The 17,282-nt window shown below is 45.9% G+C and overlaps 1 protein-coding gene across 1 annotated transcript in view; it reads right to left on the bottom strand.

Annotated features, from left to right (window-relative positions):
• LOC120902192 (PE-PGRS family protein PE_PGRS16) overlaps positions 1-16,838 on the bottom strand; it is a 54,888-nt gene extending 38,050 nt beyond the window's left edge. Inside the window, exon 1 of the mRNA XM_040310747.1 lies at positions 13,886-16,838. Coding sequence (XP_040166681.1) covers positions 13,886-14,741 — 856 coding nt within the window. The 5' untranslated portion in view covers positions 14,742-16,838. The remainder of the gene's footprint in view (positions 1-13,885) is intronic.
• Positions 16,839-17,282: the final 444 nt, after the last annotated feature.

Below are 17,282 nucleotides of genomic sequence, written 5' to 3'. Positions count from 1 at the left end.
AGTTTCAGCTCGGTGCTCATACGCGCCTGCACAAGGAAACCATTGCAGCAACACGGCCACCACAGCACTGTCTACTACACCACGTACACGACGACGATGGCGCCCTTGCACTTACAATCGATAAACGCCAAAGTCCTGCGGGGGCAATGAACGATAAAAACTCGGACTGCTTGGCTGCTGGTACCATTGCAAACTTTCTACTTCTCCAGACGTTATGCCACTTATCCGAGACTGTTGCGAGGGTTCGGACGGTTCGGGATTTGCTTTTCATGCTCTATCTCTGCCCACGGTGGGAGGATGTCTTGTGTCTGTTCTCATGCAAGAGACGTAGTAGCATCACACACACACACACGCCCGCGATGCAAGTGCAAGTGAATACAAATCAGATGCAGCCACTACATGTGCCTTTCCCAGGTGGTGTCTGGCGTCACTGGACGGCGAGCACAACACAAGGATGTGGGGAAGGATCCGGAACCTATTCGTCCGTAAACGAGCTTACGAGCGGCTAAAAATTGAAAAGACTTCCAATCTTCCAGCAGTGGCGCGATGCAGCAGTGGTCGAAACGGCGAGCACGAGAGAGGGCAGGAAGAAAAAGCGCAAGAGAAAAAGAAAGGGAAAGAGAGAGATAGAGAGAGAGAGAAGGGGAAGAAGGTATTTATGGAGCAGCACACGAAGTCAAAAGTGTCTGCAAACTCAAGCAGCTCAACTCATTCCAACTCGTATAAAGCATGTCAAAGAAAATAAGAAAGAAACCACAAGACAGAAAGAATAGCAAAACCATTCTGTCCAAACTATAACCTCAAAACTTTTTCCTTGTTTGTGTGTGGCTTGACTGGCTGGGTGGTTTGGCATGTTCCGTACAAAAAAGCTGTTTTTTTATTTGTTTTTCTCCGAAATTTTAGAAAAATCAAGTAAAAAGCGACTAACGAAGCAGATAAATCAGTGATGAAAGAGTTATTCGGTTGGTTCATGTCTGTATTTTCATTATAAAACTGTTTGATTTTCTACAAGTGCGCCTTCAGTAATGCAAATAAAAAGACAAACGCCTAGAAGTATGCAATTTATTTCCAAAATTACACTGGTAGCTGCTGTTAGTGCGATTTTTAAGAGAAATTCTTTGCATTATTGGAAAGCAAGCACTTTAATGCTTTTAACAGCTTCAAATGCTTAGAATTTTATCTTCTGTAAAAAATCAAAGATATGCTGAAACATATTTGTCTCTTTACTAATAAACATGCGGCGGGGAATGCTGTGTTTTAGCATATCTTTCGCCATTATCAAAAACTGAAAGGCGTCTTTCTTGCGTCCCACCAAAAAGAACACTGCAGAGTTCGACGCTCGCTTCTCTCTAGAAAAAAAAAAACAAGTATAAAAAACACACATGTGTGATGCAAAAAAAAACAAAATAAAATCACACCAACGATATCGAGAGCAAGTCCAAACGCGACCCACCCGAGACGGTATTATTGATATTTTATACAAAACTAACTGTGCCGCCTGCCAAGGAAACGGTACCGCTGTTGCTGCCGCTCGCTTGTTGTTGTTTGTGACAAATCACTGTCCCGGGCGTCCCACCCACACCACCCACTATGTCCCCATGTCCTCCTCCGGACAGGACAGATGGAAACAGGATAGGAAACATTTTTGCCCGTGGGTGTGCAAAAGTGCACTGCCATTGGCAAGCGGTTTCTTCCCCCTGCGGAGTGCTTTCTATTATTCAGTTCTCATTGCCCAGTCCTCCCAGTTGAGCGATGTTGAATGCAATTTTTGTGCTAAATGCCTCCCCCATTCTACTGTAGATTGCACACTCCGTCCACACGCGATGATGGACGCGTTTCCGGATTGTGCAGATAGCAAGCGTGTGTGGGTGGGGGTGGCGGTTCTTCTCCTTTATTTTCTCTCCGCACCCATCGGTGCCACTGGCTCGCGTACTTGACGTATTGGCGAATGCTTTCAATAGCGGCCGTTTTGATTTAGGACGGGCCAAACGGGGACCAAGCCGCTAGGCCCGCGGTCCCTTACAAAGACAGGAAGGCGATAGAGAGCGGGCTGGTCTCCACTTTTATGAGGTTCTAGTTCCAGCTTTTGAAGTGGATTTTGAAGCGGCGCGATGATAGAACGCTCCCACGCGGACAGACGCAGTTTGCCATTTGCCGGACGTGGAATGGAAGCCATGAATCATTGCATTGTAACATTGGTCACCCAGCCTCCCCCCCAATAAAATGGTGTCTTTTAGGGGGGGCGCAGCTTTAAGTGCCATTTCAGATGCCGGCGTGTTTTGCGTGGGCGCAATGCACTGTGATTGTTCGGTGAGCAAGAGTTGGCATATTTTCTTATCGCCACGAGCATGAATTATAAGGCGCACATTACGGGTGCATGAGTTACGGGTCTGATTTTTGGACGCCAGTTTTTTGTGGCAGACGGTGGAGATGATGTAAGCAGTGATAGATTTGCGTCGGCCGGCCGGCTATCAAAACGCGCTCTCGTGTACCAGCGGACGAGACACCCACAGCCCAGCCTCGATTCAAAGCGACGCAAATGCTTCTTTTTGGCGCCGCGCGATGGCAGTGTAGCAGATGCCTAATGGCCCCGGAGTCCCCTAGTGGCCCCGGGCCCCATAAATATATCACCGTCTGACGTACGAACGGGTACACGCGCCGACTCCGCACTGCGAGGGCTCCAATTTCTGCCCCATTTAGGGTCATCCGGGCAGTGCTGAAACCCGCCCCGGGAGCAGCAATAAAAAAGGAAAGAAGCTACACGACTTAACCCGAACAAGTTGACAGGTTTCCACTGTCCAAACTGCGATCCGATGACTTCTTTTTTTTTTTGCGCTGTTGCTGGAAGAATAGTACCTTCCGTGGAGATGTCAGGCGATAAAGGGATCGTCGACGACGACGACGAGGGTGTATCGCTTTCATTATCATCCTGTTCCCGTGCACCGTATCATCGTACCGCTCGGCCTCCGCACCGATCATGATGCGGCGGCATCATCGCACAAGTGACCTGCTCACTTATCTCGTCCCATGTGCCAGTGTGCCCTGGCTCTCATGCCACACGGTGTGTCTCCGGGTCCTGGCAAACGCGCAACAGGACGTAATTTGGACGTTACTTTCGCTGACAGTTTTGGGATCGGTGGGACGGGTCAGCCCTTCTGTTGTTTTTTCTCCACTCCCCACAGTGCAAGATAAATATGTTAACGTGTATGTGTGTGTGTTTTTTTTGTACAAATTGGTGTGTGTGTGTGTAGGTGGCGGTGTGTCTAATGAAATTCGGTGCGGGCCATAAATTCTGGCTGATAGTAGCGCAACGCGTAAGGCAACCGGCGAAGATGATACTGCTACGAGGATGAACTGCCACTTGTCCAAATTTTATCGTCCTGTCAGCTCACCCCTAAACCTAGCGCACACACACACATACACACACAACACATATGGCAATAAGGGCTATTTACCTGCACGAAAAAAAAGGATGGAAGAAATGATTATACTGTCACACAAGCACAAGCAGAAAGACTCGTCTTTCGCACTGAACCTACAGAAAGGGGGCTGGGAAGCGAACAAAAGCCTTCACTCGCCTACACACAGCATCATCGTAAACTCATTCACGCCCTTGCCTTTGCACGCGCGTTGTCGTCCGTTCCGGGCGCACGTAGGTGTCAAGTTTCTGGGGCCGGCCGTTTTGTTTACCATTTGTCTGTGGCAGAGCCATTTGGTACGCATATCGGCAAGCGGCAGGAAATGGCAGGGCGCTGGATGATGAAATGAGCTTCATAAGCCTGGAATAGAATTAAGTAACAGGCTACAATGGAAACATGCCAGCGTGTGTGTGTGTGTGCGCGAATTGTAGGAATAGTCTTTATTTTCCATTATTAAAATGAGCAAAAGACTCAAACGCGGGGTATCGTTGTCGTCCCGATACTAAGAATGCCATACAATCCCGAGCTTAGCAGGTGGTAGGTACTCACTGCAGTTTGGGTAAGTTATTATTAGCTTCATTTTAAGCAAATTATGCTGAACCCTCACCGGAACGATGGAATGAAATGGAATGCAGCATCGTGCAACAAAAGTGTCTTAATTTAACGTTCCTTTCATCTTTTAATAAACCTTTTTCGCCGTCCGGAAACGTTAATGCCACGTGATAGAAGCATTTGTTCCTCCTCCCCCGGTGTATCGCTCTTTCCTCCCTCCCAATCATGTCCCGAAATAGCGTAGATCCCTTCGGTAAGCCTTTATTGGGGAGGGATTAAAGAGTGGAGCCATTTTAATCAAGATTGATACCGGAATCCTGCAGCAACAGATGGAGTTATGGGGAGGGGTTTGGAGCGTGAAACGCGGACCAGGCGTAGCTAATTTCAAACCGCCAAAAGAGCTGCCCGCGTATCAATTTAAACGGCTTAGTTGATTTTGGCTCCAGGATACCATCCAAATTACGTTTAATCGGGTGCACTACTGGTTGGGCGGCGATGATGTTACAGCCAAACGAGCCCCAACACAACTGCACCGAGGGTTAAGAGGAAGCAGGAATGTAGGGGAAACAAATATGATTTGATGATTGAGAGGATTATGCTGCCCCCTCTCTCACGGTAGTTGGGCTGGAAATGGTGATAAGGATAATTTATTTAGCACATCAGATAAGATGGCTTAAAATGCCTGTAGCTGACGGCCGAACCGGATCATCCAAAAAATGAGATGGATTAAAACACAGCAGCTCCGTGTTGTGTGCGTGCAATAAATGGTACAATTTTAGTGAAATGTGTTGTTTCTTTTTCACAATCGATAACCATTACGTGCTGATAGTCGGATTGTTTGTAATTTGTTCATCACACTAAATGAAACTAAATGGAACAGCGCACAGTGGATTAATGCTTAGAAAAATGGATTCATCGGATGGAAAGCGGTATTTGCGTGCAAATATCTCCCATATACGCGTTGAGGCAATGAAAGTTCTATAAGTCAATTTAAATGTCCAAAATCTAGCGCTTTTTTATTCCATATCTAGGAGCTACCCATACTGCTTATTAGGGTAAAATAATTTATTTTTATTAATATAATTTACAAAAAAGAGTCATCGAGCGACTTTAGTCCAACAAACTATACAACAAACTAATAAAACGAAAGAGACAAAATAAGTGTTAACCAAAATCAAAACGAAAATATTCTCGTTGAAATGCGCTTCGCATCATTAGTGATTTAAGTTTGTTCACTCTAAAATAAAAATCGACAATGCAATTTGTAGAAGAATAGGCATTAATCCTTTTTGAAGTTGGGTCATTTGAGCTAAACTCTGTCAATATAGAATTAGTACAAAATAATGGTCTTTGCCTAAGGATTGAACTACGTGCACGAAAGTTCACATGTTCAAGAAAGGACAGGTACAATTATGTACTAAAATCAATACAAAGTATGTATGAGTTCTGATTTGCTCTAATGTCACCATAAATAATATTTCTATAAGTTCACAATCTTGAAAGTTTTGCTTCGGTTTAGCAACTCCATAGTAATTTATATGGGAATTCCTACTAATTTAGTCCAGATCAATTAGAGTACATCGATATCCATTGCGAAAGTAATTATCAATGGAAGCCAATTGCGTTTTATGCTACAGTTCAAAAATTCAATCAAAATGTCGCTGCAATTTAAATAGTTTTACGCAGTTTGGAATCAAAGTATTGAAAATCCTCTGTGATTTTTAAAATTCCAGTGAAGTGGGTTATGCAGAAGTATGACAAATTGAGTTTATATTTTCACGAATAAACTAAATAAAAAAAAGTAAATCAAGTGTCCGTAATTCAATGCAAATCAGTGATTATCAAAAAACGTGAAAGTCACATAAAAGATGTAACCATCAGTAAACTTAAATCGAAGATATTCAATTACCTTATTAACTGTAAATCATACTCTTACTGGAGGGCAATAAATGCAGTTTGTTGAGCAATTATTATTTTCAACTGAGCGCAGTAAATTCATTAGCATTAGTTAAAGATTTGGGTAAGCAAAATGTTAGACTTAAAACTAGTTTTAGTCTTTTTATTTCGAGTTTTATGAAGCGTTGTAACGACAACCGTCATCAATGGTTTGTGACATTACTTAATTTATTACTTTCAAGTACGCGCAACAGACAACCAATTCTTCCTGTCACTTACACAGTCACTTAAATATGAGTGACACTTGAATAATGAGCTTGAAAAGTTTGATGCTTTAGGTTTGTACTTTCTATGCCACTAGCAACTTTCTGACAATTTAATCCATAGCTCATTCGATGCAAGCCTTTGTTGTCTGATAGCTTCAGCATAGTTGGATCATAAAAGTTAAGGGCAACATAAATCTCCACACTGCACCGCTCGAGCGCTCAACCCAACCTTGTATCGCCCTGCCGTTCCACCTTATCGCTCTTTCCAAACCCTCGTCATCAAGTGATAATCTTTTCCTCGCCAAAAAGGAAAAGCAGCGTTCACGGTAGCAAGCGTATGTTGCAGCGCTACGGTAACGTGTCCCAAAAACACCAAAGGATGCACCAGGAAACACTTCCTTTCTTCTCCCGTGCTGTGTTTGAACGTCGTGAGAGAACATTTTCCACGTGTCGTGTCGCTAATCTACCACGCCCGACGCGCCGTCGATCCGTTCCAGCTTGTGTACGTGGCTTTTGACAAGTGTTCGAGGTTGATCCTTGCAAACTTAGCACCGTGCTTGGTTTTGCCCGACCCCTTGCGGCGTGAGTGCATGACAGATGCAGTGCATGCCGCAGAGTGTGTGTGTGTTTGTGTGTGCGGGGTAAATGTTTCAACTGGCAGATAGGTTTTGGAGTCAAAGCGATTTCCCTGCCGGTTGGTAAAACGGGCGTTAGATGAGCTTATAATTTGTAACACTTTGCGAGAAGTTTATCGGATGTCGTGTGGATCTGCGTAGCCGTGCTCCTCTGTGTGTGTGTGTGTGTGTGTGTGTGTGTGTGTGTGTGTGTGAGCGCGCGTTGCGAATGGCGTACGGTTGCGCGAATGTATATTGCATGAGCGTAGGGAACGTGGCCATACGCAAACAGTTCTAGGTAGGAATATTTATTCCCCACAAACGCTGCCTCTCCCCCTCGCGCCCTTCTCCATCCGATTGCGAACATGTGACGTTCATGAGCGAGAATTAATTTCACTTGCAAATGATTCGTACCGCCAGCGGTAATGAGTTTTGCCGTTATCGAGGTGAAATTTGTGCGCTCAGGTTCAAGTTAGCCGTTTCGCAATGCCGCGGGGTGTAAATGGGAAGCCGACCTGAATTTCGTATTATGTTGCCGTTTCGTTCGTGTGGCAGAATGTGAAACAGTATGGAAAATATTATCTTTATTATAGTTAAGGCACGTGAATCGGTTAGGAGAAAGGTTATGAAAAAAGCAGAAAAAACTTCAACTTGTGTTCTGTATCTCCTTTTTATTCGACAAAACATATTCTAATGGCTTTCGAAAGTCTCTTCTTTGGCTTTTATGACGTATTATATTTTAATGGTTGTGTTTATTTCTGTTAGTGCCCTCTGCTTATTGGTATGTATGTTCTTTTCGCAATTGATTAAGCAATAAACCATAATAAAGATTCAACACAACATCGAGTTTAAAGAGCTAGAAAAAAAGCAGCGTTATACAATGACGCACCGAACGCACCGCCGCACAGGCGCACATGTACATGCATTCATGCTGGACCTTGGAACGTGATGTTTTGGGATGTTCTATCGAAACTTTCATCACAAAAACACATCCACACACACACACACACACACACACAACCACATACTCTAGCACAAAAGCCCGGAAGGAAGTGAATTATTTTCATCCGAAAACGGCCTCCCGAAACCACCTAAAGGTAAGCAACCGCACCGTCATCGTCCCATCAGCCGCAGAAACATAAAAATGGACAACTTTACGTAGCGTAGCATAGCCATTTTTCTATCGCATTTTTGTTTTTTCGGTGAGTTCCATGCTCCCTTTGTTTCGCTCATCACCCAACGGTCTGCTAGATGAACCATTTTATGGCGTTTGTCTCCCTTTTTGTCATGTCCCAAAAATTGGAGCCGGTGGAACGCGCTTCCTGGAAAGTGGCTGGTGGACCGCTTCATGACACAGAGCAAGCAAAGGTGGACCCAACGCACTGCGAGCTGATGGAAAATGATTCCTGCTAAGGGGGAGCTCAGAGGTTCAGAACGGCGCCTGTACTTTACTTTTGTTCGCTTTGTTTCTTCCTTCTCCATCTTCACTCCCATTGGGAAAAGCTGGAGCTGGTGTATGTGTACATTGCTTTGTTTCAGCGGGGCAAGAGTTACACTCACACACACACGCAAGCGTCAGCCGACAGACGGCAGGAAATTGCGCAACAGGTGAGCTTTTCCTGTGGCCTGCGTGCGGCTGACAGGTGAGGTGATCGGAGCGAAGCAGCAAACGCGCGGCCTATGGCCGCTGTGTGTGTGCGTGTGTGTGTTAGTGTGAACAAATGGTGCGTGAGTTTCGCGGAAGCACCGAACCGAGCACGGTTAGAACGGCCCGACCGGCCGACACCCTGACATCCCTGACATTCCCTGCCAGTCGGACAATTCTGAAGGTTACGTGGCAGGTAGCGAAGAACAAGGCGATTGTTTCGCTCCTGCGTATACGCATCCAAGGACAACGCGCGGCGGAAATGGACGCTCTGCAAATGCGAATGCTCTCGCTCTTTTTCTCTCTTTTTTCGTCTCCCATTTGTTGTGCTCTTTCGCGCACACTGTGTATGTGTCTTCATTCACGGCTTTTCGTGTCTCTCGCTCTCTCACACACTTTCTCTCGCACCCGCTAATCCTGCTGTTCGACTCATTCGACCAAGGGGTTGGGAAAAGGCGTCCCCCACCGTGCACCGCTGTGGGTTGCTTCCCACGCCGGTGGATTATATCGAAAAATGATATGTAAAAGGCATCGTTACACCATTAGTGAAAATTGACGATTTTCGGTTGAGCTCCAGCAGCGCCGCACCGTTCGTTGGCGCTCAAGTGTGTTGCGCTTTGACACCGTACCACGCTACCGCCTGAGTGCTTGCGTAGGAGGATTGGAAGGTAAGCGCACATGAAAAAAAAAAACACCTTTTGCCAATTTTATTCATAGGCGAAAGGAAATGAATTTTCTTGGGAATGTTCTCCCCCCGGGGGTTGCGATAATGATACAGCGATGAGCGTGTACGGGCTTGCACACCAGCTTTTGAGCCATTCCTCTGAATAACAGCTTGCGCGTCCACCGGCACACGACACACACACGCGCGCACACATGTCAAACAGTTGGAGGTCTGTTGGAAATTGGAAATTTAAAAACGCTTTTTCTTTTCTTTTCTTTTCGCCGTGCTTATAATGTATGGCTCCAAATGATGCCGCACCTGTGCCAACGGTGCCCGGAGCCGACAGGGCCGTTAACTGTGTCTGCCGCTGTACAATGGGCCGGTGCTGACAATGATAGATGAAATGGTGTGTGCGTAGTTTCTCAAATCAAATGTAAAAACACGATTAAGCTCTTCAATCAAGTGTGGCTTAAGAATTGATGATTTGTAGTGCAATTTCGCATGTTTCACTCGTAAAATTAAGTTAATGTTAAGTTATTTATTGATTAAGAATGTCTAATAGCAGTTTATATTACTATTACAGTGCTTGTGACAATGAGAATACGTATCAAGAGTGTTTAATGTCATTTATCTTTTCACTATTATTTCATCGAAATTTGGTGATAGAGAAAACACAAAAATGTTTCAGGTATGACTAAAGTGATTGTAATAGTCAATTTTGTTTAATTTATAAGAATTGTGTTCTTTTTTCATATTTTTAGAAATTTTTCATCATTCCGCCTATATAACTTGTAAAGCGATGAAATTCTGTTTACATAATAATCAAAATGCAACATTTATGACGATAAAATATAACAAAAATCTTAATTATATTCGCGTTATCTGCTTTATACACGAAATACTCAATTTTTTCTCAGTTATTGTCGTGTTGAAAATTTTTACCTTGATTGTGGGAAAACAATTAACAAAATGTGTCGTAATAAGCTTTCCTTTTTCAAAAATCAAAGCTTTCGCTAACCACGTCTGTTCACGCTACGGACGACAAGTAGTCCACGAACGACAGGTTGGATACCACTGATTTGAGTTGAAGTTTTCTAAACTATCTGTATACAATAATATACCATTCAGATCAACTACTATAGGAATCCATATAAGTAGAATAAGGAAAGCAGAAAAATGGTTTTTATCCTAATTGCTTGTTTTTTTCAAGTATAATCATTGTTAATTTTTGGTAGGTAAAGCGTACTGTTATTTCAAAAAGTTGAAATATTCGTGTATCTTTATGTTATTGGCAACATCCTAACCTGTACCTGTTTTTCTTTTAATTTCAACCGTCTTTTTACGGCAATAAGTCCCACCGTCCCATTGGTTCAATGCTTTGTAATTTACACTTACTGATTTGAATGTAAATCGTCATTTACTTTTGAATGTGCCTCACGATCGGAACCATCGAAACCGTCGGTCCGTCAACCCTGGCAGCCGTGAAAGTGACAGGTCAATTTAATTTAATCCACCTACCACACCAAATCGACTTAATGTGACCGCAATTTGTCCGCACCGCAACGCAGCGTCCCAGTGCAGTGTGGCTGTTCAGGAGCGCAAGGAGCACCTGAGCGACTACCTGCAATCAGCAGTAGATCCCGTCACGTTTCGGCTTTACACAGTTCTGGTGGGTGTTGTTCCACGAAGCGGGAGAGAAAGGATGTGCAACAAAAAGAAATGATCGAGCCCGGCCATTTCTGAATTGGAATGCACACGCTGTCACCCATAGCCTACACAAGCACGTAGCCAATAAGCCGCCGCGGAACCTGTAGGATTTGCGGGCAGCGATGTTTTGCTTACCGTGTGGTTCGTATTAGTTCTCTCGCTCGCAGTTTAAGCTTTTATGTGCGTTTTTGCCTCCGACGCAAATGTGCTTACGGTTTGCGGTGGGAGGGTTCACTTTTCACGTTTCCTTCTGCCAGCTTGTAGAGGTTTGGTCGAAGAAGTCGACTGTGTGCAGATGGTAACTGTCAACCTTCCAGGCTTAGGCTAGGGACATACTTTTCGTTTTTATCAGCTCAACTGAGAACGACCGGTGGCAGAATCCCACACCGAGAACAGATCATTAAATGTGGAAATAAAATATCGCCAACTCAGAAAAGGTGCACCCACACACACACACACACACACGGGCCAATTTACATTATGCTCACCGTGTGGGGCGTATCGAACGCTTGCTCTTTGTGGGAAGACGGTCATATATTTCCACCCAAAACGTACCATTCGTTTTACCGTGGGGAAATTTTCCTACTTTTTGCTTTTACCGTGCTCGAGTGCTTCGGAATGCTTCGCTTTACCCATCCATCATCAAAGCAGAGAGATATCGCGCCGCATCGGGGTACACGTACACTGGTAGTGAAAAACCTGTCCCCAGCTCGCTTCCCTAACCCCATCCGGTCCCGAACGAGCGGTTTTCCGTGCGCGGATTGCTATGGTTTTCTACGCTGGTTCGACATTCTACGGGACAACCGACGTGTATCACGTATACACACGGTCTACGGGTTGGTCGGATTTGTGTGGCACCGGCGAGGAAAAGCAAAAGGGACAATCGGTCACGGTATGGACGATGGCATTTATTTTGATTTGATTGCCGTAACAATTTTTAGTGTGTAGTTTGATTTAATTTCCAACGAACGGAAGAGTCCCGGTCGATGAACGGGCCACCACGCTCCACACAGTGAGCACTTGTTGGATGTGCACAGGGAAATTGAAGCGCCCTTGAGTCAGGGCATGGTTGCATGGTTGCACCAAACATTTTTGAATGTCACATCTCGCACTGCATCTCGGATATGGATGGATGAAAGGAAACGAACTGGTGGCGCAAGAGAACGGTAACTCTTTGAGCCGGTTTCTACGAAACGAAATGCAATTGAAGTTCAGCAAGCTTTGCATTGTGATGCATTTGTCTCCGCAATATGGAGCAAACAGTTGTGCGAGAGACCGACAGTTTTGGGAACACAGGAATTAAGGTTCTTCAATTGAATTATGGATTGTTAGAAGCTGAATGTCTGTATAGAATAGAACATATGTTTTGAATTATTGAAATAAATAGGAAATAGATTTGTTGTTGAAAAACATTGATCCGGAAAACAACAAGTTGTGTATGTGTATATTCAATTATCTTTAAATGATTCTTAAGCAACTTCATGTAAATAACTTCTTCTCGTAATGACGCAGCTTAGCGAATTAATTGCAATCTGTTGATCAGTGGAAATCAAGCGTATTATAGAAATGTTTTGAAATATTCACGATACACAACTTTGTAATGCAATATTTCACTTAAATTTCCAACTCTTTTTGAGAAATGTTTTTTATTGGTCAAAATTATTAAAGTTTTCAAAATAACAAAATATTTGAGTCAGTAAAATCTCTATCAAAGAAGTGTGTTGGACATGAGTATTTAAATATAATATAATATAAAGTTTCAGAAAATTAATGTTAGTGAGGTCTCCCTGGGCAAGAATGAATTAACTCTCGGTTGCGACACATTTAAAACAGCTAAACAAATAAGTAAATAATAATTTGTTACGGACATTTTTATGTTTATTCAATAAAAACTGAACCCAAAGGAGCTTTAAATATGCTTCCTTGAGTGTTATCTTTTATACGAGAGTTAAGCTAAGAGTTACTTTTATAAACGAGGACACCTTGGCTCTTTCTCTCTCTCTCTGTTCTGGTCAGATTTCATGACTTACACAAATAACGTACGAGTAAAAAGTACAGGCATTAGATATAATTCAATATAATTAGTTAGTTTGTCAACATTTTCGATGCGAAATTAGGCATACGACGTTTAATTAGCCAGAATTCTATTTGAGTGTTCTTTGAGCAACTTGTACTGATTTGACACATCAATTATCAAATGCCAAATAATTTTCCTTATGATCAAATGTTTAAAACCATTTCACAAAGCATGCTGTAGAAGTTTGCATTCTTGTAGGGGAGCGTTGCAATCGACTAGGAGAATTCTGGCCATCGTACTGGGGAGCTGTCATCAGACTGTGGATACTGGTGTAAAAAGCTTCGAATAGATACCGATGCTGGTTTCTCAAAAATATCATTTGAAGTTGTTTTCGTGTGGCATTCAGCAGTACAAATGATAAGCTAAATAAATCCTGCACCGGAGTTAAAGCTAAACATGATAAACTAGTAAAACAGACAAAAATATTTTTGGGTATTTACAGCGGCACCTACAGCCTCCATAGTGTGGTTACAAAAGTCCCCTAGTCGATTGCAACACTCCACTATGTGATTGCAAATTTCCACAGTATGCGTGCAACATTCTACTATCGATTTGCAACATTTGCAAGTGATTGAACTATTCCCTTATATGATTCGAAACCCTGTGTTGGGTTGTTCGAGTTGACGACTGTGCCACGGGAATGTCTCTTATGAGTTTGTATGTATATTTATATATTTATTAATTAATCGATGGACCTCGAAGCCCACTCGATATCTACAATTTACAATACGATTACAACACATGGTTTATATAGTCCCACACTTACGCACAACGATTACAATGACGCTAAACATTCAGACAAGTTGCACGAAGAAAATTGATACGATACAACCAATGAAATGAAACACATTAGCATTAACCATTTCATCAGAAAATTTCAAACAAATGCACACCAAATATGCTCGTAACATACATTAACTAAGCTGTGCATGTTTCGATAATTCGAGACAGAACACGAATCGCATAGAACCCACTCAAAGGTCACATTGTAAGACATTTTCTTCCTTATCAATTACAAAACAAATGTAAAGGTCACTTCACTTACCGATCTGCGGTACATCGTACTGCCGCTGGCCGCGCGTACTGCGCAGCATCATCTGGTTCGCGATGCCGTGCGGGATCGAGGGCAGACCACTACTGCTGCCGCCGCCGCCATCTTGGCCGGAGTCGGCCATCATCTTGTTGCGGCTGCCGGTCGGTGACGCACGCTTGCTGCTAGCTGCCGATCGCTGCAGATTACCGTTTCCCTGTCCAACACCCCCACCACCACCAGCACCAGTTCCGTTGATGTCATCACCACCACCACCACCACCACCACCACCGACACGATTATCATCATCCCGATCGTCCATACCACTGGCGGAGGCGGACTGGTTGAGGTCGAAGGAGGTGGCCACCCCGTTCGGTCCACCGTGGGACAGCTGCTGCTGCGCTGCGCGTATGTCGAAGTTGGTCTGCACGCCGAACAGCTCCTGCAGGCCGCGCGGCGGCTGCCCGACCAGCGGCCCGATCGGACCGTGGCGCATCGCCGCCGGCAGATGGGCGGGCGGCGGGCTCAGCTCCGGCAGCTCATTGCTCGCCACGTGGTTGATGGTGCCGAGCGCCACCGCACCATTGCTGCTGCTGCCGATGCTGATGATGCTTCCACTGCCGCCACCGCCACCGCCGCCGCCGGTGCCAGTTCCGGCGTGTGTTTTCTGGTGTACCGTGCCCATCAGCGGCCGCATCAGGTCGACCCCGTTCTCGGCCAGCAGCTCCGACATGTCGTCCAGCTCGTCGAGCAGCTGTGCGGGCGGGGGCGGCGGCGGTGGCTTGATGTAGGCATCGCGTGCCATGTGCAGCGAGTACGTACTCGAGAGCACGCTCATGTACGCCAGGATCGGTAGTATCGGTCGGATCATTTTTCACCACTGCTGCTGCCACACACGCCCACTCGCAAACGCAAACTAGCCGATGGGGGGACACACACGCACGAACCCGATGGGGAAGGGGGCAGTGTTCTTGGGGTAATGCGAGGGGGGAGGGGGACGGCTGGAGGCTGCACGAGGATGCCGAGCTAGATGGATGATTCTTTTTGTGTGCCGCGTCGCGTCCGGGTGGTACTTCCGGGACCTTTGGGACCTGTCCGTGCAGGCTCACCGTGTAGCCCGTGTGTGTATGTTTTGTATGTGTGTGTTTGTGTGTATGTTTGTGTGTCGGTGATGGATCCAGACACGAACACCTCCTGCCAATGGTTCTATTGCCACAAGCTACCGATATTCAACAGGTCTTTAGCAGGTTCTGCCGGGCGCGTGTGCTGCCGCGTGTGTGTAAATGTGTATATGTGCGTATAGGTCAACGGGGGCCGTTTGAAAGTCCCAGTCACGAAACGCTTCGCAAAGAAATTCAAAAAGGTCGAAGACAATGTCCCCTATGGTCCGCTTGCTCTCCCTCTTGCGCCGCAGTGTCCGTACCGTCCGGAGTTACTGCAGAATAGGAACTCGCTACCACTCGCTCGGCAGGGTTTTTTACCTTCGCACGGCAACCATTCCCGTGGGAGGCCGCACCACGACAGTCCCGAAATCGAACGCGACGAGAGGTCGGATGTCTGAAAGGGGTGCACTGGGGTTAATGGAGCACACTTGCACGCTCACGCACGTCACACACTAGCAGCCGACTGCGTGCATAGCACACCGATGCGATCGGAACGAGCAACAGTAGGGTACACTCTTCTTCACATGCACTCTTTCTCTCTCTCTCACACACACTCGTTCTACTGTCTGCCTGGGAATCTTCGATCAATCCGCTAGGATCTAGTCTCGCGCTCCAAAGCAATGGAAAACAACCACAACCTCACTCGCACTGGAGAACGATAAACGGCTCAACCCTTCACTCGGTGCGCTTTCACACACCGCCACACGCACAAAGGTGTGGTGTTGGGTAAGGGTGGCTAGTAGTTTTGCTGGCGGCTGACAGAACACTGCAACACGGGCGTGCTTCGGGTCGTGTGAGGTCGTAACGGTTGCTGTCCCAACCGTTGGCACGATTCATTGCACGTTCACTGCACCTGAAGGACACGCACGCATAGGAAACTTGCTTGCACACAGACACACACTCTCACACATGCACACGCTTTAGCGGGAGACATACACACACACTCACACACATGGACCCGCGGACGTCACAGGCGAAATGTCGCGTGGTTCAGCACTCAACACGCTTTGCCGAGATAATTACAGATTACGGCAAGGCAGGAGGCCGGTGACCACCAGCCTGTTTGCCGTTTCGGGATCGATATCACGCAACGACAGACAGTGTGCGAGCACTAACGCTGGGAGCCGTGCAGCTTTGTCACAACGGGAATGGCCTTGTTTCTTTTGCTTTGGTTTGCTTTCGTCACTTCGAGAGTTTTTTCGCGTGAATTGTAGTTTTTGCGGTAGACACTTTCACCACAGCTCCACAAGGTTTGCGTGCATAACGCACGTACACACACACTCACACACAGACTGTACAACACTGTCGTCAGCTCGTCTCACCAGCCTGCTGCGATCTAGTTATCCTTTTGCAACAACAAACAACGCTTACTTAGGCAATAACAACACTTCTTTTTCACCGTTTATTTTTCCTATTTTCTTTCTTTCTAGTTGTTTTTTTTTCCTTCATACGTTTTCACAGTCCCCCGTTTTGTGGGAGCTTTGTTTTTTTTTCATGGGGGAAGAGTAGTGGAAATAGTTTGAATCGATCACTAGCGGACGCGTCACGGGAATCTCGGCACACGGGGAATTTCGTTTGCTTGCTTTCAGCGGGAATGGAGGGCACCTTAGTGAACTAATAATAGTACGCTGCTACTGGTTCTGGTGTTGCTGCTGCTGCTGCTGCTGCTGGTGTTGCTGCTGCTGCTGCTGCTGCTGCTGCTGCTGCTGCTCAGTAGGGGGTAAGTGTGACCACCCTGGGAGGCCGCTTTGGCCATGACGCGCGCTTATCGGACCGTTTGAACACCCTACTAGCCTCGTCAAGGGATGGAACGCGAATGAACGGAACCGAACGGTGCTCGTGTCGGTTTTACTGGCCTGGTCCCCGGCGTTGGAGCGAGCTCCTGTGGGGATGGGGGAGATAATCGGGCTCCAACTCGGGCGTTCGGGCGTTCGGGCCAAACTTCGCTCCCCGCCTTGAAGCGCGTGGTTGTCATTTTCGCCCACTCCGCTTTGCACTGAGTGAGTTTCATCGGAGTTCGGAGCTTTCCGTGAGTGGCCGTAGCTACCCAGATACGGTGGCGTGTTTTGTTGAGTTTCACGCAGACCGAGAGAGAGAGAGAGGGAGCAAAACACTACATCCATGTATGTGTGTGTGAATGGTTTCGGTGGACGGCTCGAGGATGGGTTTTTAGATGGACCAGGAAGTCGCTGCCGAGCGTAGGCAGCAGAGCAAAAGCGCATACGATGGCGTTAGTAGGCGCCTGCGCG

Source organism: Anopheles arabiensis, chromosome 3 (genome assembly GCF_016920715.1).
Source record: "Anopheles arabiensis isolate DONGOLA chromosome 3, AaraD3, whole genome shotgun sequence".
Classification (NCBI taxonomy): domain Eukaryota; kingdom Metazoa; phylum Arthropoda; class Insecta; order Diptera; family Culicidae; genus Anopheles; species Anopheles arabiensis.
This window is presented reverse-complemented; position numbering and strand designations above follow the sequence as displayed.